The 25129-nt window shown below is 33.3% G+C and overlaps 1 protein-coding gene across 1 annotated transcript; it reads right to left on the bottom strand.

Moving 5' to 3' along the window:
- Nucleotides 1-1889: 1889 nt before the first annotated feature.
- On the bottom strand, nt 1890-12110 carry LOC102590527 (protein LST8 homolog). Its single transcript, XM_006349485.2, has 11 exons — nt 12031-12110; nt 11595-11704; nt 10874-10975; nt 10604-10716; nt 10439-10508; nt 5604-5681; nt 5101-5217; nt 4587-4681; nt 4341-4420; nt 4161-4220; nt 1890-2454 (listed from the first exon to the last, which is right to left on the bottom strand). The coding sequence occupies exons 1-11, from the start codon at nt 12056-12058 to the stop codon at nt 2330-2332; spliced, it is 978 nt and encodes a 325-aa protein (XP_006349547.1). The 5' UTR covers nt 12059-12110; the 3' UTR covers nt 1890-2329.
- Between the last annotated feature and the right edge of the window lie 13019 nt (nt 12111-25129).

Here is a 25129-nt window from a genome sequence, read left to right as displayed (position 1 = left end):
TCAATTTTTTTTGAATATTTTGAAACAAAATTGAATGAATTTTGGAAGAATAGGGAGAAGAAATAAATGGTCAAATGAGCCCCCAACCTATTACCGAATTTCCAACTACACACTTATACTTTACTCGGGTCCTATTACCCCCCTAAATTATTTAAAATCAAAATTATTACCTCCCTAAAAAGTCACAATCACATTTATGTTGATAAGTGAAATCCACGCGTTTGGACACGTGTAATTTTTTATTTTTTGATTGACTATTTTATTATGTTTTTCTTTTTTCTTTTTCCTTTTATTTCTTTCTCTTCCTCTTCTTGTTCTTCCTCTTCCATCCTTCAATTCCATCTTACCATAGAGCCACAAGTAGAAAGCTTGAGAAGCGAAAAAATTTATGATGGTAATTAGAGGAATGACAACCCTATGCGTCATTTTTGCAAGAGCAGTGGTTCAATAAGAGGAATGACCTAAAAAATAAATTGTCGGTCAAAATCTTTTCGATGAGGATATTTTGAGATTTTTTAAGAGATTCCCAACATTATTAAGTTGTTTGAATGAATTTTATTAACTGAAAAAATTTGTTGCAATAGCGTCAAAATGATATCTCAATGGTGTTTTAATGGTTAATAGTTGATTTTGAAAATGGGGGTAAAGTTATTTACTTAATAATTTTTTATTGTGAGGAGAGTAGGAAAGATATTTTTATCTAGGAATTATGGTGTTAATAGATATTGTAATGGTGGTGTTTCCAGATCGTGATGGTGGAATTTGATGACTACCAAGGATGCTCTACTAAGTTGTTAAGAAGAAGAAAAGAGATGGGATAAAAATAAATAAAGAAAACAAATTTTAAATGAAAAGAATATTAAAAATAAAGTTTTAATAGTTATTTTTTATCTTCACTCTCTTTGAGAGAGTGAAATACACTCACTTTGCCACATAAGCATTTAGAGAGGTAATAATTTCAATTTTAAATAGTTTAGGGGGGTAATAGGACTCCCGTGAAGTAAAAGTGTGTAGTTGGAAATCCGATAATAGGTTGGGGGCTCATTTGACCATTTTCTCTAAATTTTTAATTGTTTCAACTTGTTACGCGTTGCCAGAGATTGATTCCCATTGCCAACAACGTGATCCGTGATTTATGGTTTTGTTATTTAATTTTATGTTTCTCTTCCTTTTCAAGCTTAACAAAAAATCAATTTATGCATCGGACCCGGCTTATTTGCTATGTATCCGGATGACACTAATTTGGAGGGATTTTTGTAAATTGAAAAAGAATAGGCATATAATCTGCTCCTGGCACTATGGAATTCCTAAAAATTTTACTTTGAAAAACTCAAACTAACTCGATCCAGGTACACCCCTACCATCAATATAGTGAGAATGAGATGCGGGTATTAGAGTAACAGTTATCTGCAGCAAATAAACTTGGGTTGGCTTATAAATGTGCAATTCACACCGTATTTTGTGTCTTTTTGGAAGCCTTTTGAATTAAGGGAAATGTTTGAAATAAGGTTTGAAAAAATTGGGGTTTTGTTGCTAAAAATCCACCATGATTTTGTATTTGGTGGACCTTAACAGCCGAAAGGTGTAGTAGAATGACCGACATCCCTTAAAACCTTTTTTATGACAAGGAAAACTCGCAACCACTATCCATTGGGTGCACACAGGTAAAAAAACCCCGCTCATGTTTTGATCATAAAAATGGAGACCGACCAAGACCGGGAGGCTTACCCCCTCAGTGGGTCTGCTAGGTGCCAATTTGAATTAGCTAATCAAACTTCAGCTATTAGAAGGTTAAACCAAATAAAGAACAAATTTAAAACCTCGAAATCAAGTAACATGAACTATTTATGCTAAAAGCTCATACCAAAAAACTCAGTGTTGCATCACGATTTTGTTCAACGCTAGAAACTTTTTAACCAAATAGATCAGGATATGCATAAGCATACAGTTTCAACGGATGCCATGAAACCATGGAAGTAAACTAATGGTAGAATGTCACTTCTGTACACATGCACAGAAAACAGGATAAACTGAACATCATGTACAACACCACATTAATCATCCAAATTACATTTAAAATATTTTTGATAACCAGGAAATCCTTGAGGGCCAGCCGGCACAATTTCAGCGGATAATCAGTCTGTTCATCTACCATTTTCCACTTAAATACCAAGCTTTTGTATGCGGCAAGGCTCGAATGCATGCACTGCATCAGCCCAACACATCATGCACTGCAGGGTCTTACCACTAAGCTAGTCCCCTCGGGGGCCATCTATATGTTCATTGAACAATTTGTCTGAAAGTAAGATGACCAATGCATGATCCAAGTTCAGCTAGAAGGTTCAGGCCCGTCATGTAGAGCACAACATACTGTTGCTTTATGATGCCCTTGGTATACTTTGATATCTTTGCCTGTAGATGTGGACCATAATCTTGCTGTTGTATCAGAAGATGCTGCAAGGGGAATGTTTTGTTCATATTAGAGAAAAATTGAAAAGCCAAATACTTCAGAGACCAACTACTAAAACTTGAAGCTCAAATGGACAGAAAAACCCTAAGACTTCATTTGTTTGCACTTGATGAAGGTCATAATCTTTAATCATTCAAATCTTATTTAGTAAGTTTGTTGAACTTTAGGTCTGAATCTGAATTCAAATCTCAAGCAATAAAGGTCATTTGATAGTTGGTTAGAGTTATGCAAGTATTAATAATGTATGTATTAGTTATGAATGAATCTATGTACTATTTTATGCATGTATTAGTTATTCATTTATTAGTTATACATATAATAGTTATTCCACCTTCTATCCTGCATAAGATAATACATAGATTCCCTCATGAATTATACATCTATTAGTTAAGTGGGTTTCTAAATTGTCAACCAAACGTCTTATTAATTTTATACATGAATAAGTTATTTCCTATCTACCTACCAACGTCGTACACATTATAAAAAAAATAATACATGAATAACTTGTTTCTTATCCAACTACCAAACGACCCCTAATTGCATTTGTTTTCCACAACCACTTAATGAGTCTAAATAGATCTAAATGATTATCATCTATAACAAAGTTTTAATAATTGAGATGTCTATTGAAGGATTTCTATGAAAAAAACAATTCACCAATTTCATCCATTCATAGCTACCTTCATAGCCTACCATTATAAACTACTGTTACCGCCTACCATTACCAACTACTGCCACTCAGCGCCCCAACCACCATCGTTGTCAATCACTAAAATCAACTGCCACCATCAACTATTATTATCAGCCCCCATCACCATTAGCTACTAACCACCACCATCATTAGCTAACCCTATCCCCAATCGGCACCCACAACCACCATCGTGAGCCATCATCACAACCAAGTTAACCGCCATATAATGTTCTAAGAATATTTTATTGAATTTTATATTTATTAATGTTTTAATATAGATAAGTTTTATATATTCAATTGTGGGAAAAACAAAGTCTTAATTAGTATTCAGAACATCTGAATATTGAGATGTGTATTCAGATTCAAACATCTAAAACTTAATGTAGATCTTAATACCCAAATGAGTATTCGAATTCACATGTCTTAATCATTAAAAAAAACAAATGAGATCTAAAGCACTTAAGGCTTTTGACTTAGAAATTCTTTTGGCAACATTGAAATGCACAGAAACATCGGTGTCTAGTCTGAAAAGGTCTTTGGGCATAAAAAACAGATCTAAAAGGTTCTTAATCATCAGATTCTCCAACTTCAGCTGTCAGATATAAAATCCAACCCAAATCTATTCCCAAATAAATACTATATTGGAGTCACTCTGCCATCCTATACCACGTTTATTGTTTTCAGTCTTCAAACTTTGAATCAGCCCCTAGTCCACCATGCAATTCACCCGGCAACAGAAGGAACAAAAAGTTCCCTGACCAGCTCCATAGCATTTCACTCCCTCTAATGAAAACCTCAGTTATGTTCCTTCATTTGGGGAATGTTAATGAACAGTAAAGCTCTCTTCAACACCTATTTTCTACCCACGGGTTAAAACCAAAACTACAATTCAAATGACATAATAAGTACTCTCAATGCACCAAAATGGCTTGCTCATGAACTATAGCTAGGAGGAAATAAAGAAATATTCCAACAGTACACAACAATTTCAGTATGTACCTGTGATGAGAAAAGCACCATCTACAGAGAATACACAGTCCCAAACCCAGCGTTCGTGTCCTAGAAAACACACCAAAATTTAATGAATATTACATGTGATGAAGAATTAGAAAGAAGCTGTCAGCAAAAGGGGGAAAGATGAGTAAAATGATAACTGGCAATTATTTTGGAATTTGATACCTATCAGAGTTTTGTCCAAGGTAAAGCCATCCACATTCCAAATCTTGACAGTATGATCAGAAGATGCAGTTGCCAGATACCTATAAATTACAGTTTTGAAAAAAACTAAGAAATGTTAAAGCATATTAAAATAAAAAGTGTCTCAAGCACATTAGGTAGCAAAATAGTATTCACAGGAACAAGTAAATAACAGATAAGAGACTAGAAACTTGAAGCAAAACACGAGGAATCATGAAAAACTCTTACCTGTTAGGTTCGCATAATTCAGGGGAAAGAAGACATTTGAGGATATAACCATCATGAGCCTGTAACTTATGCAGAGGCTCAAAGTTGGTCATTGTCTGCATTTTATGTGAAGTCAGTTTTAGTAATATTCAGTCACAGCTGTAGCAAAATGCTTGCAGAAACAATCCATATTCATGACGATGTTGGCACATGAGAAAGAACGAAGTTTGGTTTGAGTCCAATCAGACTGAACGATCCAGTTCAAAGGAGGAAAGATAGTTACAGACTTAAAAGGAAAAATTGATAAGACAGCTCAGTGAAAGGTTTTACATTTACTATATTTAACAGAACAGAAACTAGAAAAAAACTAAAATAAGCCAGTGTCGATTTCGTGTTGTTTTTTATTCCTCTCATCCCACCTCCCACAATTAGTGAAGGAATTTGGGTCTCAGGGAAAAGATCAGGTGCAGTTTTTTCTCCGATAAGTAATATCACATGCTACAGTTTTGAATTGTAGAATTGGACCACTGGTTACCTCGGTGCCACGTAGTAAACGCCAAACATAACATGTTCCACGATTGTTTGCAGCAACAATTAAGCTTCCATCCCACATTACAGTCAAAGAACGAACAGCTGTATCCACCTCCGGTACCTAAGTTTTCAAATATACTGATAAATACCAATTTGTGTACTGCACATTAAACATCCACACACCACGAGGTAGTGACCACTAAATACCCTTTATTGTGAACTATATACTACACCATAAAAAGGAAAAGCATTACCTTTTGAAAGAAATTGATTATCAACACCAACAGATATGAGGCATGATCAGTTTATATTTAACTAGCTCACCATTTAATTGAAATAATTGAATCATTAAAAAGAACTCATATCTTTTAAATGCTAATGGTGTAGCTCTCAGAATTACCCTGAAATTCACTCATGAATGACTCCTCCAACCATCATTTCAGTTCCTAGTGACCATAATCCAAAAGACCACAAGATATATGAACTAATGAAAACTAAACTACATACCAACTCACAGCTACATGAATTTGCTCTCAAATCCCACACACGGATATTGCCATTTTGGTCTCCAGATATCAACTCAGTCTGCAAAACATATAGAAGAATGAGATTCATGAAACACAACAAACAGAAAAGCTCAAGCCCATCAATTGACAGGAGAGGATGGATCAATCAAAAGCGTGTTCTGGTGAGGCATACACACATAAATTGGAAATGTTGAAGTCAAGAAAGAAAATATTATTTTTTTTACTTTTGTACCAAGATTTTGAAGAATTAGGTCTGCTAAAATAAAGAATGCCAAAAAAAAATAATCAAAAAATTACACCCAATAGTCATGGACATGGGCGGTCTTGAACTTTTGACCCCGTTTGCCCCATGGGAAAATCTTCAAGATCAAAAGTCAAAACTTGTTAGAACTTGAAGTTTTGCCTATGGAGCGAGAGTTGAGAGCAGTGGCGTAGGCACATGTATGCCAGGGTGTCCAATTGGACACCCTTCGTCGGAAAAAAATACCGCATATACAAGTAAAATTATATACAAAGTGATTAAATAACATATTTTGGACACCCTTGACATAATAGGTTGTTATAGCCTAGTGGTTTAAGATATCTTGAATGTATGTTTCGACATCTTTAATGAGTCAGTGCTCACGTGTTCAAATCTCACATGGAACAATATTTTCCCCTTTTTAAAAAGAACTTTTGTTATTTAATTTTTGGACCCTTTTCCTGAAATTCCTGGCTCCGCCACTGGTTGAGAGGGGTCAAAACTGTTCAAGACCAGCCATTTACAAGGCCATTCTTGTAAATCACCCCATAAATATTTGAGAGTTATAAGTATGTGTGAGAAATATAGCAAAAAAATATTATTGAATTGTGTACCTACATTATTACTCAACTATTTATAAACACTATATTACAATCTTTTTTTTCAAGTACAATTCTATATATTATTTATGTTCTTATTCCTATTCTTATACTCTCCTCGAGCGGGTGCATTCAAGTCATACGTACTGAGCTTGTTAAGGATGTAATTGATACGAGAACCGATGAGGGACTTGGTGAAGAAATCTGTCAATTTATCACTCGACTTCACGAATTTTGTAACAATATCTCCTAAAAGTATCTTTCACTACCAAAGTAAGAGTCAATCTCAATGTACATAGTCCTCTTATGAAATACTAAATTTGATGCGATATGAAGTGCCGCTTAATTATCACACACAAATTACTTCAGATTAGTGATACCAACTTGATCGTTGCCAATGATTAACGATATCGTCGACATAAAACACCAAATAAATATATAAATTTGGTGCAAAATGTTGATAAAACACAGAATAATCAGCTCCAACACAAGTCATACAACACTCCAAAATTATTGTGTTGAACTTAAAATCAGGCTAGAGGAGACTGTTTTACACGATAGAGTGACTTGCGCAGTCGACATATAAGGCTAAAGAACGAGAGGACACTCAACTACCTAATAACCTTCCACCCTACTCTATGACCTTCGTAACTTCCTATCTAAGGTTATGTCCTCATTAAGTTGGAAAATGTGTCATGTCCTAACTAATTACCTCTGCCCAATGTTTCTCCAGCCTACCTCTGTCGGAACTCACCACAGACAACCTCTCACACCTACTCATTAAGGCATCTACATCTCTCATCTTCACATTCCTGAACCATCTCAGTCTAGCTTCCCTCATCTTGTCTAGCACGAGAGCCACCCTCACCTTGTTTCAAATATCTTCATTTTTAATCGTGTCTCTCCTAATGAGCCTGCATATCTACCACAACATCCTCATTTCTGCTACTCCCATTTTTTGAACATAAGAGTCCTTAATTAACTAACACTCCACCCCATACAGCATAGTCAGCCTAACAATCTTTTTTTTTTTTTTTGATAACCGAGAAATCCGTCTGTGACCCGCCCTTTGGACCAATCACAACCTTCTAAGCAGATTAACAATCTTTTTGTTCAACATACATTTAAGCTTTGGTTGTTCATTTTTATCACAGAAGAGACTCCGGAGGCGAGCCTCCATTTCACCTAGCCTACACCAATATGGTGTGTGCCATCATCATTGATCCCCTCATTTCCTTGGATAATAGACCAAGATACTTGAAACATCCTCTCTAGGTGACGACTTATGAATCAAGACTCACTTCCACACCAACCTTCGACATTACAACACTAAACTTGCACTTTAAGTATTCACTTTTAGTCTTGTTCAACCTGAACCCTTTAGACTCCAGAGTCCGTCTCCAAACCTACAGCTTAGTGTTTACTATGTCGCGAGTCTCATCTATCAGTACTACGTCATCTGCAAATAACATACACCATGGCACCTCATCGTGAATATGGTGCATCATTTAATCCATCACCAATGAAAATAGAAATGAATTAAGAGTTGATCCCTAGGGCAACCCTATCAAATCTAGGAACTGCGATATGTCTTTAATCGACCTAATATATGTCACTGATACACCTCTAGTCTCCAAGCATCTCCATAGAACCTCTTTTGGGACTTTGTTCTACGCCTTTTCTAGGTCAATGAACACCATATGCAAGTCCCTCTTCCACTCCTTGAAATGCTCCACCAGTCCCTCATAAGATGAATAGCTTTTATAGCTGATCGCCTTGGCATAAAATCAAACTAGATTTTTAGAAATAGAAACACTCCTCCTCACCTTCATCTCCACCACTCTCTCCCAAACTTTCACAGGGTGGCTTAACAATTTGATCCCCTATAGTTGTTGCAGCTTTGAATGTCACTCTTGTTCTTGTACAACGAAATCATTGTGTTCCACCTCCATTCTTTGGGCATTTTTGTTGTCTTCAACCCGAACCTGCTCAGCCTGAGTTCTTCCAAAGTTCCATCTATATCTCATTTGGGTCGGTCGCTCCCCCCTTCTCATCCTACGAACAACACCAATAACCTTCTCAACAATTATACACCTAAAATACTTGAAATCCCGACAACTCTTGGAGCGCTCTAAATCACCCAGCACCTAACTAGGAGAGTTGGGTGGACTGGACAGGGAATAAGCTCAAAATCACACGATCAATTGAACTAAATACAAGTATCATCCAAAAGCTTCTTACTAATAAGCAATTGAGACCATGCATTATAATAAATAATAGTCACAATCTGAGTCATGCGATGAGACATTCAGAAATCGAAAAGAGTATAAGAGCCCGTTTGGATTGACTTAAAAGTTGGTCAAACCTACTTTTAAGTCAGTTTTTGACTTCTGGAAGTGTTTGGCAAATATAAAAAAAAAATTACTTAAAATAAGTCCAAAATGAGTTAAAATAAGTCAGAAACCAAAAGTAGGTCTCCCCCTACTTTTTATTTTTTGACTTAAAAGTAAATTTAAGTTTGACTTTTTATTTTTGACTTAAAAACTACCTTTTTAAGCCAATCCAAACGGGCACTAAATCAACCCACATGTCAAGGGTAACAGATAACCAATTTGAATGTATGCCTTGTCAAGTTAAAAAAATAAATTATTATTGCTAAGAGACCTTATGGTCCTGGCAGATTATGGACACTGTTTTAAAACATCTTTGGAGTGCAATGGGTCATCCCCAAGGAAGTGAAGCATTTGCTGCTGTGCTTGCTTGGACAGAGTTGGAAATGAGCCGAAGCAGATCCGGTGGACTGTTCATATTTGCATTATGTGGGCTATTTTGGCTTGAAAGGAATAGAAGATGTTTTGAGGATAAGAAACAGCACTAAGTCAGAATGTAAAATGGACCTTGACACTTACCTTTTTCCGTAATTTAACACTAATACTTTATGAAAAGATTGGTCAAACACAATTAGCTTATTAAATCCTAAAAGGAGCGCTTTTTAAATGAATTGGCCAAACACAAGAATGCTTCTCTCGAAAAGTAATTTTTTGAAAAGTTGTTTTGACAGCACCCAAGGGTGTGACCTTGTGGTCAATAAAGTGGTTGAGAATCCTGAGGTTTCAGGTTCAGAACTCAGCGAAGACAAAAAAACTAGGTGATTCTTCCTATCTATCCTAGTCTTGGTGGACAGAGTTACCTGGTACATGTTGGTGGGAGGTGGCAGGTATCCTGTCCTGTGGAATTAGTCAAGGTAGTCAAGGTGCGGGAAAGTTGGCTTGGACACTACGGTCATCAAAAAAAAATTATTCTGAAAAAAATGCTTTTCAAAATAAGCAGTTTTTAGAAGGTTGGCCAAATAGGCTCATAATACTTGTCGTTGTTGTAGAAACTTGTATGTCAGTATATGGAAAAGGGTAAATTTCGAAGGCAGTTAGTTCTAGAGAACTCTATTTTTTCATAAATGATAAATTGATTACTATTGGATTGAACTGGACCTTTAGAGAGGATTAGATATTCATGATCCATATAGCAGACCCAACTATGTTTAAATTGAGATGTAGTTGATTGATTTTTGATAAAGTTTCTAAGAACTACACAGTATATTCTTAATTAGACATACCAAAACTATTAAACTACTTGAAATTTGCCAAATAAACAACAGAAGCATAACTGAGAGACCTGTTCTATACTGATTAATCAGAATATGTGGTACATAAAGATGAAGAAGCAGTAAAACTGTAAAATAGCATCCCTATTTATGCCAATCCTATCTCTACTTCTTTAGCATAGTTCCATCTTTTGTGATGGAGCCCAGTCTGAATAGCTCATTCAAATATTTCCTTGTGCAGCTAAACTCAGATTTGATATGGATTATCATTCAATGAAGAAATTGAACAAAGCCATAAAATTTGCTGAAAAAAACACAGGATAAAAGTGACTAAAAAAGAACCTTCACACAATTCAAAGATCGAAGTATAAAACCTGATTAGGGTGCAAAACTACAGTGTTCACAGCTGCCCGACTTTCATATTCCCTCTGACAACCTGGGGCCCTATTTGTTCAAAAGATTCAAAGATACAGTTGACTTAAAGGAAAAATGAGAAGTTGGAAAGAGAGTAACACATCCAACTTCGATATCTACAATACCTCAAATCCCAAATCTTTACAGTGCCATCTTCAGATCCAGAATACATCCAGTTTCCATCACACTGAAATCCTACTGCCATCACATTATTAGTGTGTGAATCAAAGCTCCTCAGCTGCCAAAAAGTATTAAAAACATCTTCTTTAACTTAGGGAACCAAAATGAACACAAACTCATATGTCAAAGCCACAACAGAGGAAAACACCATGTAACAAAAAAAGAAACGGAATTAATAAAAGAAATGAATAAAGAAGGAAAATCTGAAGACCTACCGGCTGAGGACTGTTCGAGTTGATGTCGAATAATCGAATGTGAGGATTTCCAGCAGCAGCCAAAAAGTGTTTATCCGGAGTAATTTCAAGACGATTAACTTGCTGTACACAGGTCAAGAAGGTAAAGGCAGACATATCAGACAACTATTCCAACAAAATTAAGTTGATTTAAAATGCAAACAATTCTCCATATGTTTTGGATGTCTATCATACCTTCCCTGCCAATATAGTCTGTTTGGATAAATGAATAGCATCTCAGCTAGTTGGTGAAAGAAAGATCAAACACTTAATGTAATGCACAGAATAACGCTACTAAAAAGTGAAGCTTGAGTCCTTCTCCAAATTTGCAGTCTTGGCATCAAATTTATCCCGTAATGACATTAGTCACATATATACGAGAATGCAGTTTGGCAGAAACACTTTATGTAAAAGTTCATTCATCTTAATTTCATTTTCTAGACATCTGAATAAAATACAGGGGCATCCACCTCCAAAAATGATATAAATATGGTTAAACTAGGGTTGCAGTGACCACAATTAATAAAATGAACCAAGTATTCCCAAAAGGAAAGACAAGCATACTACATCAACCTCTGCATGTGTTGTAGCAGCAACTCTGTGGACACACAAACTAACCCCAACACACAAGAAAAAATAAAAGATAAAAGAAAGCATAGAATGAAAAATTGAATAGAGAGAAATGGAATTTAAGGGAACTTACTGATTCTGGGTATTGAATAGTTCGATAGCAGCGGGCACTCTTGGCCTCCCAAAATTTTATAGTGTGATCATAGCTAGCCGTTGCTAGCACCACTGATGGTTGACTCATCTCTATCAAATTCAAATTGAAAAAAAAAAAAAAAAAACTTAGGATCAAATTAGATGATCCAGCAATAGGGTTTTGGAACTTGGGTCTGAAATCATGGTAGGGATGACAAAAATTACATCTTCACAAGTATAAGTTCCATCACAAATAAACCAGATTCGTCGAATATATATAACCTCTTCATCGTCCAAAGCTACCACAGCTTTCACTAAATCACCCCTTTTTTTTGTTTTTTCTCTTCTTTTTTTCTTATATTAATTTAAAAATCAATTTTCACACCCATACTGAAATAATCTTCAAAAAATTAAATTAGGGAAAAGTTATGTCATACCTCTCGATCCTATATGTAGCTCAAACATTTATCATGAGTTAGAATCTAAACAGTTATGCCTAAATGTAATTATTCATATAATCAAATTTCACACCCATAATAAAAAGTTTTCAAAAAAATTAAATTTGAAAAAAACTATGTCATACCTCTTGATCCTATCGATCACTGTTGTAGCTCAGTTAATTAGCACAATAAGAATCTAAAAGAGCTATACTTAAATGCAATTATTCTCTATATATATATACTAGTTTCCGAAAACGTTTTTTGCGCGTGTAACCCGTATTAATGAGTATTATTTCTTAAAAATTTAAATATTATTAAATAATATGATTTGAGTTCGTTTTTATAAAATGTGTCTAATTGAGGTTTCTTACTTTGTCCCACTACGAATTGCGACACTCCAATTTCATGACCTCCCAAGTGAATGCACTGAGATAATAATATGAGAAATTAATAAAATAAACTTTATTTATAAGTAAAAAAATGAGTTTGTAAAGCAAAAGGGAAAAGATAAAAAGATTGCATGAGATTAGTCTCTGCAAACTGTAGTGCAACATTAATATTTCCTTAATTAAAAGCTTGATAGGAGATTATTTACTTTTTTGTATAAAAAATGGTGTAAAATTAACTTTGACCGAAAGAAATAAATCTTTCAATTTTTTTTATTTTGCCTTTTGAATCTCCTGATAATTATAATGACTGTGTTAAAAATATTATATTAGATTTTTATCCACAAGACTTTAAACTAATTATTTAATTATAATATATTATAAATTAAGGTGTAAAAAGTCTTAATATTTATATTTTGAAAATCAGAATATTTATAAACATAACTACTATTTTTATTAGAATTTAATTGCCTCTTCATGCATAACTTTTCCGCCATTAATCTAATGTTATATGTTTCACCTTCTTTTTTGTTTAAAACAAAAAGAAGGAGAGTAAACATTCTATCACATTCATTCTTAAGTACAATGAACAAAAAAAAGATACACATGAGCAAGACAATTTGACATTTCTTTTTGCTTTTGCATCTGTAACGACATGTTTCCGTCGTTAGGGAAAAGCCATTGGGGAAAGAATTGGGGCCAGCAAACTTTTGACTAGTGACTTGAAAATTCCTAGCCTAGTCCAGATTTGGACGAAATCTGAGTCGTGCAAGGTCTAGGGAAATCTGGTAATGAATGAGAGATTCAATAATGATTTTGGTTACATGAGTGGATAGCCAAGACATTAAGGAGCCTGTATGGCTTTACGAAATCGAATTCGGGTGAATAGAACTCCCGAAATTAATCTTAGCGTGAACGGCCGGTAGGTTTTGGATGTCAAGGATTGAAGGTGTGTTGTGAAATATTGGGGGTTTGAAACTCTAATTCCAACATTCTGTCTCCGCGCAAGCCGTCAGGGCGGGATATATCCCGCCAAGGCGGGGCCGCTATGGCGGGATGGGGTCCACCGTAGCGACCCAGTCGCGAATTAAGTCGGGATTAAGCCCCAAAAATGTTCTTATTCTGCAATTTTTGTTCTTGAGAGCTAAGAAACGACCCAGGGCAAGTTCTTGACAGTTTTCCCCTTTTCTAGCGCGAAAGGTAAGGTTTTTACTCCCCTAATCCATTTTTCGATCCGTAGAACATAGATTCTTGGGTAATTATCATTGGGGGAGGGTTTTGACCTGAAACTAATGGTGGAAAAAGCCCTAAGTTGGATATTGGGATCTTGGGTTTGACTTAGGGTTGATAATTTCTATTGTAATCTAGGTAATTAGGCCTCGTTTATTGATCCTTGCATTAATTTGTTGTTTTTAGATCACGAACAAGCGGAAATAATCCGAGAAGGGAAGATTCAAGTGCCTTAGGGAATTCAAGCTTGGTTTTGAGGTCTGTGATGGTTTGATTTCTTGTTTGTGTGATATATGTTGGTAATTGCTTCATTGTAATGCATGTATGTATGTAAATGAAACATTGTTGATATGTAACACCCCGTTATTTGAAAGAGGTAGAATTAGACAAAAAAACATTTATGGAAAGATCAAATTTGGAAAGTTTGGCAAGTTTGGCTAAGTTTAGGTTCTGGGCCAACTTAAAACGATTATAACTCCTAGAAAAATATGAGTTAGGTGGTCTACAAGATACCATAGGAAAGACCTTTGAATTATCTTTCCAATGCCACCGAGTTTGCTCAATTTCGAGTTCGTATGAGGGAGATATGCCCATTTGAAATTGGGTTGTCTAGATAAGGAAAGTCAAAACCGGATTTTAGAAGGGTAATATGGTCTTTTCACTACCCAATTAATTGAATCCGTTTTTAGTGAATTATTTGGGGTCTAAACTCAGTTAGTTCAGTTTAAGCAATTAAGAATTACACTAGGGTTTTTAGAAAAAGAACTCAAGAGGAGAAAAGTCAAGTATTTTGGGAGATTTCTTGCGGAATCGAAGTTGTTTCGCCAAGGGTTGATCCCTAAAGAGGTATGTGAGACTTTCATAGCGCTGGGTTCATTCACCCACGCGCCAATCATGTTTAGTTCAGCGAAATTTGTTCTAGAAAGTTGAAAGTTGATGATTTTGAATTGTGTTCTTGAATATTGACTTTCGTTCTTGAGTTAAGTTGGGATTGTTGAGTTCTAGAGGAAATTGTGTCGATTTTAGTGTCGTTTACGAATAGATTCTTGTGTACATATACTGGGTATCTGAATCTAAAGGGTATTTGAGAAAAAGAATCAAATTTAGGCGAATTGGGGTTAGAAAATGAAGAAGGGAAAAGTCGGGAAAATTTAGGTACCAAGTCCGCGTCGCAGACATGTTCCTTAGGATGGGAATTTTCTCTCCGCGTCACGGAGTGGTCACAGATCCTTCTGCCTCAAGATTTATTTCGCGACCAAATATTAAAATGTATCTCCGCTTCGCGGACTTGCTTCCAGATAGTGATTTCTTGATCGTTTCTCATGTTTAACTATCTAAAAATACTCCTAAACATCACGAGATCTTTCCTATCACAAATCACAATCCTTGAATCCAAAAATTCAAATTCTAGGAAAGTTAAGAGCCAAGTCTAGCGAGTTCTTAGAGTCTTTTCAAAAGTCTTTTACAAATGATTTAAACTTGTTTTAAGACTTGAGTTTTGAGTTGAGTAAAGAGTGAAGTCGTTTCTTCAAAATGAGTATATGGGGACAATGTATTCCCAAAGAGAAAATGTTTTCACATTTAAACAAGAAAGGAAACACCGATTTCTAAAAGAGCCTTGGGCTAGTTTTTCAGTAAAAGAGTAAATGTTTTCACAATTAAGCAAGAGAGGAAACATTGATTCCTAGAGTGCCTTTGGGCTAGTTTTGAGTAATTATCTCAAACCACAAAAAGAGTTATGTTTTTAAACATATGAGCAAGTATTATATTTTGGGAGTAGTATTGAGCACCGATATGGGGGAGAGTTCAGACAACTCCCAACTCCCATAAACTATGTAGATATCATGGGTAGAAAAGGGTCATACTTTTTAGATGATTCCTTAGTGCTTTTTAGCATAGACTAGTGGATCCACTTAGTAGTTAGGTTCTATGCCCCTGGCAAGGTATAGGACAGCCCTGGCAGCGTGACGCAAAACATTGTATTATCACATAGCTCTTAAGTGATGGTTGTCGGTTAGAGAAACTCCCACAATTATATTTTGTATTCTTATACACATATAGATTACTTGTATTTTCACATACAAACATAGTTTATATTGTATCCTTGCATACAACTGAGTTACCTTTGTATTTCTAAATACACAGAGTTTTTATCCATGTTTTAAAAGATTTTCTTTATATTGCATTTACATTATTGCTTTATATTGAAATGAGTTGAGTTGAGACCATGTATGTCCTTTAGTTCCATTCAAGCTTATGTCTTGTTTTAGAATTCCCCTCGCATGCTCGTACTTTCAATGTACTGATGTCAGTTGTCCTGTATCTTTTTATGATGCAGACACAGGTAACAAGGATCAGCATCCAGCACATCATTGATTCTAGTTGAGCTTCTGAGTTGTTGGTGAACCTCCATGCTTCCGGAGGACCCTTTTTTATTACTGTATCATTTTAGTTCATTAGGATGTCGTGGATCTTGTCCCGACGTCCATCTCAGTAGTTAGAGGCTTCATAGACAGTTAGTTGATATTAGTTCTTGAGTCTTTCCATTTCTTTTTTAATGTTTGAGACTTGAGTGCCGTTTTGGCTAGTGAATGTTTGTTTATACATTCTAAGTTATCTTTCGAGATTTCAGTTTACTTTTTAAAGTATTTTTATCATGAGTAAGTCTTCCTCTATTAGTTATGCTAGGCCAAGGGTTCTCTTGGGTCCATCAATGGTTCTCGAGTGTCAGTCCCGCTTAGGGTGTAGGCTCGGGGGCGTGACATGATCAAACCTACAGAAATGAGTATGAATGAACAAATGTATGCCATGATTCAACACTTGATTGTATGATTATGAGTATGTACATTATGAGTGCAAATGTGATTGTGGTTCTGATTGATTGGATCGAGTGTTACGTTCCGACACATACGTTGGATTGGTTGTCACATTCTGGACACATATATTGGATTGAGTGTCATGTTCCGACACACTAATTGGGATCGGATGTCACGACCGACACACTAACAGTTTGGGTATTAGTTCCATGAGAGGACTATTGAATTGTCATATCTACTTGTTATTGAGAATGTGGAACTGTACATTGCTCCTGAAATGATAACCGATGTGTATATATATATTTTGTACATGTTATGCTTGATATGTTGTGACTGCTTATATATGTTTCACTTACGGAGATAGCCGCGTGATCCTGCCAATACACTGTGGTTGTGTACTGATACTACACTTGCTTGTTTTTTGTGGAGTATAGGGCATCTTCAGGCGGCTATTGATAAACCTCAGCTAGGAGATCAGTGATCGAGACCGAATTTCAAGGGTGAGCCAGTTCTTTCAGGCTGCCATAGAGTCTTTCCTATTGTTTAGTCCATTTCCTTCAGACTTAGACTATTTAGATATTTCTTATGTTAGTTGGGGTTGTACCCCTTTTTCTTAAGACTTGTTGCACTTTAGATGTTTTGGTACAATGAGTTTCAGGTTCTAGAGGTTGTTTTTCCGCAATGTCGGTAGTTTGTTTTTGTTAACTTCCAGAGTTCATGAGAACTCTAGTTTTCTTTAGACATTTAAACCCGATTCTGTATCTTTAAATGCCAATCTTTTCGTTAAGTTGTGTAGTTGGGTTGTAGTAGTGGCTCTCCCACCGGAGGGTTATTGTGGGTGACAATCACTACGGTCTGGGTCGTGACAGTCTCTATAATGAAAACTGAAACAAAAAAAACTAAACAAATAGTCTATATTTGAGCATACAAAATAGAAATTTGAAATTAAAGCAAGTTGCTAATAGAGTAACAATCTATATATATATATATAAAGGAGAATGTTAGACTTGCTTATGTGGCATGCCTCTAAGGCCACCATTCTTTTCTTCTTCTTTTGTCCTTTTTCTTTATTTAAATTAGTTTATTACTTAGATATATAGTTAAAAAGAACAAAATTCTTTATTACAAGAGAATATGTTACTGGAGAGTTTAAAAGTTACAACTGTTACGGAAGACTTAGAGACGTGTTCCGTTATCAAAAACCAAAAAGTTTCTGCTGTATTTATCTTACCCCTCATTCCGTTACTCTCACATCTTCTATTTATTCCTTTCTTTTTGGTTGTCTTCTCTTGTAGCTATGTCGTCCTTCCTCTAATCATTTCCTTCTCATTTCAATTCATATTTATATAAAAGGAGACTACACGATGATTTCAGTATATGATCAAAGATGCTTTCATCGATGGTCACTTGAATATCAATGATCAGTTTGTGGTAGTGAAATTTTTTCTTTATTGTATTGGAATTTCAAGCGTATATATATATTTTGTATAATTAGTTACTGTACTAGATTTCTTTGACTTGTACGTAATTGTTGAACCATTTATTTTTTGTTTTCACATTCGGTGTTCGAAGTTTGCATTGAAGCTCCAATTAAATCCAAATAGCATAGGATCCATTCAGGGGTACGGTGAAGCTCCCATAGAAACATATGCATCAGTTTTTCGAGTCTCTTTGTTTTTTATAAAATATTCAGAAGGTGAAGTTCATCATTAATTTGATTTGTCTTTTAAGCTTGGCTAATAGTTTTTCCTTCTCAATTTGAGTATGTGATAATATTGGATATGTCAAGTTTGCGTCAAAGTGTTAGTTCTAAGTTGATTGAATCTCGACCCACTGCAGAGGTAAAATGAGGCATTATTGCACATATGTCATTGTTTATTTGTTATATTGTTCAAGAAATTTGTAAAATTACTGATCAATGAGATTATGACAATTTCTGGACTGTTTGATTCTTTTGGTGAGCCTGTATTTATTGAAAAAGAAATTGTTAAATCAATTTGATCTCAAAAATAAAACAAACTACTTAGATGCATAACTATATTGATTGGTAATTTCCTTTCATTTGTTATTAAAAATATGAAAGCATATATGATACTTAAGAGATGGATTTGGCTCATTTCCATTAAAATAATAATAATAATAATAAATCAAATCGATGCCCACAAGAAGAGATTCAAGATGAGTTATACTTTTATTCACCCTTATTTATTTATATTCTTCTTATTTCTTCCTCACTTTTAAGTGAAACTATAATTTTTATGCTTAGTAGCATGGTCTATAATTTTAATGCTTAGTAGCATGGTAGTGCTGCTTTTGTGTATTTATATTATACAAATTTCATTTTGTTGGTAGAAACAATTATTTTAAACTAAATGTAGGGATTAATGTTTTTTTATTATCTTTATTTACTTATTTGTGTTAGTTTTTGTATTTTTCATTTTTCATCTATTACGTTTATATTTTTTATATATAAAAAAGAATTTTTGTACGCGGACAAGTACATTAGAGAATGTGATGTGACATCTCTTTATGGCTTCCATTTTTCATTTATATTTTTTCTCCTTTTTTTTTTTTTTTTCATTAAATAATTTGCTTATTAATAAAACAAATTCAATCATATTTACTATTCTAATTATATCTTATAAGTTACAAAAAAACCTCCATATATTTATCTTCTCTACTTAAATAACATGTCTCTTCAACTTCTTTTATAACTATTCTTATGGTTTGTCAAATCTATAAATACCAATTATCTATGGAGATGTTCAATGTTCATTTTCATTTTCTCATTCCTTTTTTTTTTAGTATAGTTTTTTCTCCTATTACAAAAATTTATTCATCTTTTTCATCAATCATGTACTTAATAATGTTACGATATGACCTTCACTTTGATAAAAATGATAGATATATTCTTCAAAGATTCATGATAGAGATGTTTGGTATAAGTTCATCAAAATGAAGAAGCTAAGGAAGTTTAATTATCTTAGAAGATTCATTAAAAGAGATGCTCATATTAGTATAAAAGTTTGAATGGTTTTCAAACATTATGAAGATTTATTAATGTATTGTTCTGATTTCAATTAATATTAGTTTATTCTTTTTTTAAAAAATTTTTTTGATCAAATATATTAATTTTCCTTTTATTCAACAAAAATTAAATTATGAAACTCTACTAACCAACATATTAGAAAGTTCAAATAGCATTTATTATTAATTAACTTTGCTCTTCTTCTTCTTATTATGCGAATGAATGAGATGAAAAGTATCACATTTTTGTTTTTGTGTGTATCTATTAGTCAATTTCTAATTAATATTCTAAAAAAAATTCATGGTTGAAATGTATAATATTACCTATGGTACATTTTTCATAGGCCATAGCTATTGGATGTTGTTGCCCCTAAAAATATATGATATGGTCTATCATATTAGAAATCAATCACAAAATAAATAAATATGTCATCTTTTTAGTATTTTTAAAATTTTAATTAATAAGCAAATTATTTAATGAAAAGAAGGGAGAATTTTTTTTCATGTATGCATACATAATAATAAAAAGTTATTTTATTCTATAATAAATGTACATATGTGATTAGTGTGTATTTAACCTATAATTATTTAAAGCAAAAAATTTCTATCTGAATTTTCCACATTAAAGAATGAGTTATCTTTTGAATAATTATTATCATATATTAATTTTTTTTTAGTGATGACTACAATAATAATTAGATTAATGTTATAAAACTCTTTCACTCCTCTGCATGTGTTAGGGACAAACATTGATTTAACTTTTGACATACTTTTCTACAACTTGACACTTCATGTACTCTAAAAAATTATATTTTGTCACTATGATAATCTTTATATAATCGAGTAGATAAGTAACAGGTCAAATTACTAATGACATCGACTTTTTATAAATATACATTTTATTTTATATTATGTGTTTCGATTCTTTTATTTTCTGGTGCAAAGTATAATCTCTGATGTAATGTTGTATAATCAACTTAATTTCTTTTTCTTGAGATATTTTTTATGTTTTTCTTCTTTTTATCGGCCATGTTAAGCGGAAATTAAAGTTTGAAATTATCTTTGAATAGACAATATCAAGACCGTGACTTGATTTGTATTGTTTTTTTATACACTTCTTATTGAAAAATAATCAATTAAAAACATCAATTATTTTAAATATATATTTAATTTCGCGCGAAGCGCGAATGTGTACACTAGTTCAACTATATAAAGAGAGATAGAAAAGTCTCATAATAATTCTAATTTCTACAAATATGTATAAAACTAACACACCAAGTCCAATGCTTCAACAATTAAATTCTTGTCTATTCTCGTGACTGTATAACTGGATCTCACAACTTTCACTACAAATTGTGAAATAATTGTGACATTATTTCACCAGTTTATAGCTCCTACACACAAGAATTGTAGGAGTAGTAAATAAAAATCTTTCTTGAAAAAATTAAATTTATAGGATAAAAATTGTGGAAATATGAAAAGTCACATGGAAATTTGAAAGTTCAATTACTATTAAAATAAATATAAAAAAGATAGAGCATAAAATTTAACTTTAAAAGATACATGTATCTACTTTAATTTCTTGTCTTTAAGGAATAATTACTCATTTGTATTCTTTTATTATTTGTGTGAGAAATTTGAAAGGTCAAGATTAAGAATGAGAATACGAAGATTAAATATATGAAAATTATAAAAGTAAGCTCTTAACGCATAGAAAAAATGATGTAATTAATTATTTTCTGGAAAGGGAGAAGAGCAGACATGCATTTTAGAATAGGTAATACAACAATTATTAATAAAATTATAAGTATTCAATTAATTTAATTGCAATATAAATGTTACATGTATAACATAGATAATTAGATGTTTTTATTATATTTTGATATAAAATAGGGGCAAAATAACAACCCAACGTTGAAGATAGGTGCTTCTTTATATATATATATATCTGAAATATAATTGAGATATTATTATTTAATATTTATTTAATTAATTAAAATTTTAATTTATTATAGGGTTAAAATAATAAGTATATTAAAAAATTCATTGCAACTTACAATTTAATAATTGTTACACGAATAAGATAGATTTTCATCTTTGGAGCTTTCCACTTTTAGTAATATATTAATAATTAATTAAAGTATTATTATTTAATTTTTAATTAATTAGATGTTTAATTTAACCTATATATATAATCTGAAATATAATTGAGATATTATTATTTAATACTTAATTAATTAATAAGTATATTAAACAATTCATTGTAACTTACAATTTACTAATGATTCTTTCATTGTCTTTCTAATGAATAACTTACTATTTAAAAAATAATTAAAATATTATTGTTTAATATTTAATTAATTGGATGTTTAATTTAGCCTAGGGGTAAAATGGTATCTATCTTTTCATCTTTGGAGCTTTCCACTTTTAGTAATATATGACGATGATAATAAAGTGAGAATTTTACAAGCTGCATTTATTCATATTCATAGAATTTAAGAATGACTACTATTTTGTCAAATAACTTTCAAAAAATTACATAAGAGAAAAGTTGACATATCTCTCTTTATCCTAATGAACATTGATCCAGCTCAATCAATTAGTAGGAGTAAGAATCTAAAAGAACTAAGCTATTTAGGAAGCTATACTTAAATGCAATTATTTTATCAAAATATTGTCATTTCCATCCCTATACAAATACCATGGAATATCATATAATAGAAAAGAAAATTGAATAATTATCTACATTAACAGCCCATATAAACTATAAATTCAAAATAAATCTATTTTAATTTTTAGTCAATTTCCACACCTAGTTTACACTGTTTAGGCAATTCAATAGTTAGGAGAAATCATAGGGATGTTGATTTCATATTACATAATTTTAGGGATCATGATAAATTATCCATCTAAAATTGATTTTTTTGGTTCTTATCCGTACCCTTCTAAATTGGTTTCTTTTATTTTGTCTATCAATTTTTGTTTCCCTCACTACTTCTTTTGCTCTTACATGTACAAGAAATCATAACAATGAAGGACATCAATTAGCACTTAGATGGTGTGCTCAAATATAAATGTATGAACTTTGTGTGCTCAAATACAGATATAAGAACCTTGTGTGCTTAATGTATCACTGATTTACGATATTTTTAATGCTTTAAACTTAAAGTTTTACATGTATTTTGAGCATTTGTTAGTAGATTTGATGGTATTTTATCTTTATTTTGTAGGAAAATAGGTTTTGGTAGCTTGGATTGAGAGTACAATGTTAGCAGCTGGATTTTGCTGTTCCACGAGTCAGCCTACGATCCACAAAAGTTTCAATGAGCTGTAGGTGAAACTCGTAGAAAGGATCAAAAGTTTTTGAAGTTAAGTATGGAGCTACAAGAGAGGACCATGAGTCATAGGAACTCATACGAGCTGTAGGTCTAGGCTCGTAGAAGACATTAGAGATTTAGGTTCCAGTCCTTGGACTACGAGTGAGCAGGACGAACCGTAAAATGGTCTAGGGATCATGGGTCCCATCCGTGGAAAGGACCCTGAGTATATTGTTTGAAGACTTCTTCTATGGATAGACTCCATGACCCGTAGAAGGACCTACAATTCATAGGTGTGGATCGTTGGAACTACTACCCAATTCTGTTTTTCCTTAGTTTTCCTAGTTTATTTTATTTAGGATTAGATGTTTACAAATACTTTTTCTATGTTTATTTTTTGGAAAGTTCGGTTTCTTGTTTTGAGAATTAACTTGTGAACCACTTTTGCATTTAATTCTTGAATTGTTGGTTTATATTATATCATTGATCTTTACTAATTACTTTGCAACTTCAATTCAAGATCTGGAGTTTAACTATTCAAATTGTAAGTTCATAATTTATTTGAACTAAACTAATATGAATTTTGATCAACCAAGCTTGAGTAGCTAATTCTACAACTAGTGTTGTGAGAACCATAATAAATCAACAAAGTAAACCCAATAACTAGTAATTCTTGAATAGTGTTCATGCATGTATTATTTTTCTCTTGGCTTTGATTGCTTTTTAACGGAGGCCTACATTAGAACTCATCTTATTACTACTCGTCGGACCAATGGTATAACAAATGGGAAAAGAGATTATACAATAGAGATTTGAGGCTACCAACCCTCATCTAATAGCTTGAACGGGCGAATGAATAGCTAATATGAGGTCAAAGTAAGGGTTAGTAAAGCATACACCCATAGACAGACCAAGCTGTGTGAAATTCACTTATTGAGGGGAGAAACCATTTAGGTAATATCTAACTTACCTATCTTTCATGCTAGACACTAGACAAGGTTACTACTATAAGGTTTACGGAGTTAAGGACATGTTGGGAACAGGAATACCCTAGTTTTATCTTCTAATGATTCTTGCAAACATAAATCTTATTTACTTTGATACTTGTTACTTAAATTCATCCGATCAATAATTTGTTACTCAAAACCCCCTTTGAAGGAAATAACTCGACTAAAAGTACAATTAATAAATAATTAAGATATGTTGAGACCCATTCCTCGTGGGATTTACCCTAACCTTTTTAGGTTCTTTATTTGGACAACGACCAATTCATACTTCTTTAACAGGTGTAATTAATTAGGTGTATCAAATTTTGGTGCCGTTATCAGGGAATAAGGCTTTTAGATTAGATTAATTATGTTGTTGGACTGTTCGTCATTATTTTTTTTATTTATGTTTCCTTTTTGCTTTTGTTTCTTGCAGGTTTATTTGTAGTTTATGTCAAGTACACGCAGTCAAGGCATTTCCCTGACCCCATTTAATCCAAAAATCCAAAGAACTCTTTGACGTATGGCCAACACCGGAGGCCATCAAAATCTAGGACTAAACGTAGATCCAGTTAGAATGGAACATGAGGATGATTATGAAGATTGACACCAAGATGAAGAAGCGGTACTGAACACAACCAGAATAACCAACCGATAGTGGGAGATCAGCCTCCACCTAGACCAAGACTAATAGTTGGTGTGCAAAAAAATTACAAGGTTGATCATAATGCTATTGGGGCAACGGATGCCATTGTATTACCTCCACTGCCAGTTGGATCAAAGTTCATTGTCACTAGCAGCTTGATGCAAGTGTTTAAAACTAGAGGATTGTTTGTTGGGCTTCTATCTAAAGACTTATATGCCTAGCTTAGCAAAGTTACTAGCGTTTCTAAGAGTAGTGTGGCTAGGCTAGACTTAAAAATGGATGTCATTGGGCTGCGTGTGTTCTCGTTATCATTAACTGGTGATGCAACTATACGTCTATATGAGCTTTCATACAACTCAATCAGAACATTGACTGAGATGCACCAAGCATTCATAAAAATATACATCCCATTATCAAAGAAGTTGAAGCTGAAGGATAGAATCAACAACTTCGAGCAAACACTTGGAGAGTTAGTTGATATATCGTGAGTTTACGGTATTTCTAATACATTTAACTTACAACTTGTGTGTGTCTAGGGACTTTTTGTATTGGTTTTTATGTGTTTTTATCATATTTTGCAGGAAAGATGTTCAGGTGCGGAAGTATAGAGACAGCTGAAAGAAATGTAGAAAAAGGGCATTCACGGAGGTGATCTACGGACCGTAGGTCCATTGACACTCCGTAGATG

The sequence above is a fragment of the Solanum tuberosum genome, unplaced genomic scaffold, assembly GCF_000226075.1.
Source record: "Solanum tuberosum cultivar DM 1-3 516 R44 unplaced genomic scaffold, SolTub_3.0 scf00108, whole genome shotgun sequence".
In the NCBI taxonomy this organism is placed as follows: Eukaryota; Viridiplantae; Streptophyta; class Magnoliopsida; order Solanales; family Solanaceae; genus Solanum; species Solanum tuberosum.
The sequence above is the reverse complement of the archived record's forward strand: the minus strand, read 5'-3'. Positions and strand labels throughout refer to the sequence as shown.

Coding starts and splice junctions, on each gene's coding strand:
- LOC102590527 (XM_006349485.2), bottom strand. CDS start 12,058: ATGTTTGAGCTACATATAGGATCGAGAG. Junction 11,705..12,030: donor GCTACATATAGGATCGAGAG/GTATGACATAAC, acceptor TGAATTTGATAG/AGATGAGTCAACCATCAGTG. Junction 4,421..4,586: donor GAATTATGCGAACCTAACAG/GTAAGAGTTTTT, acceptor TGTAATTTATAG/GTATCTGGCAACTGCATCTT.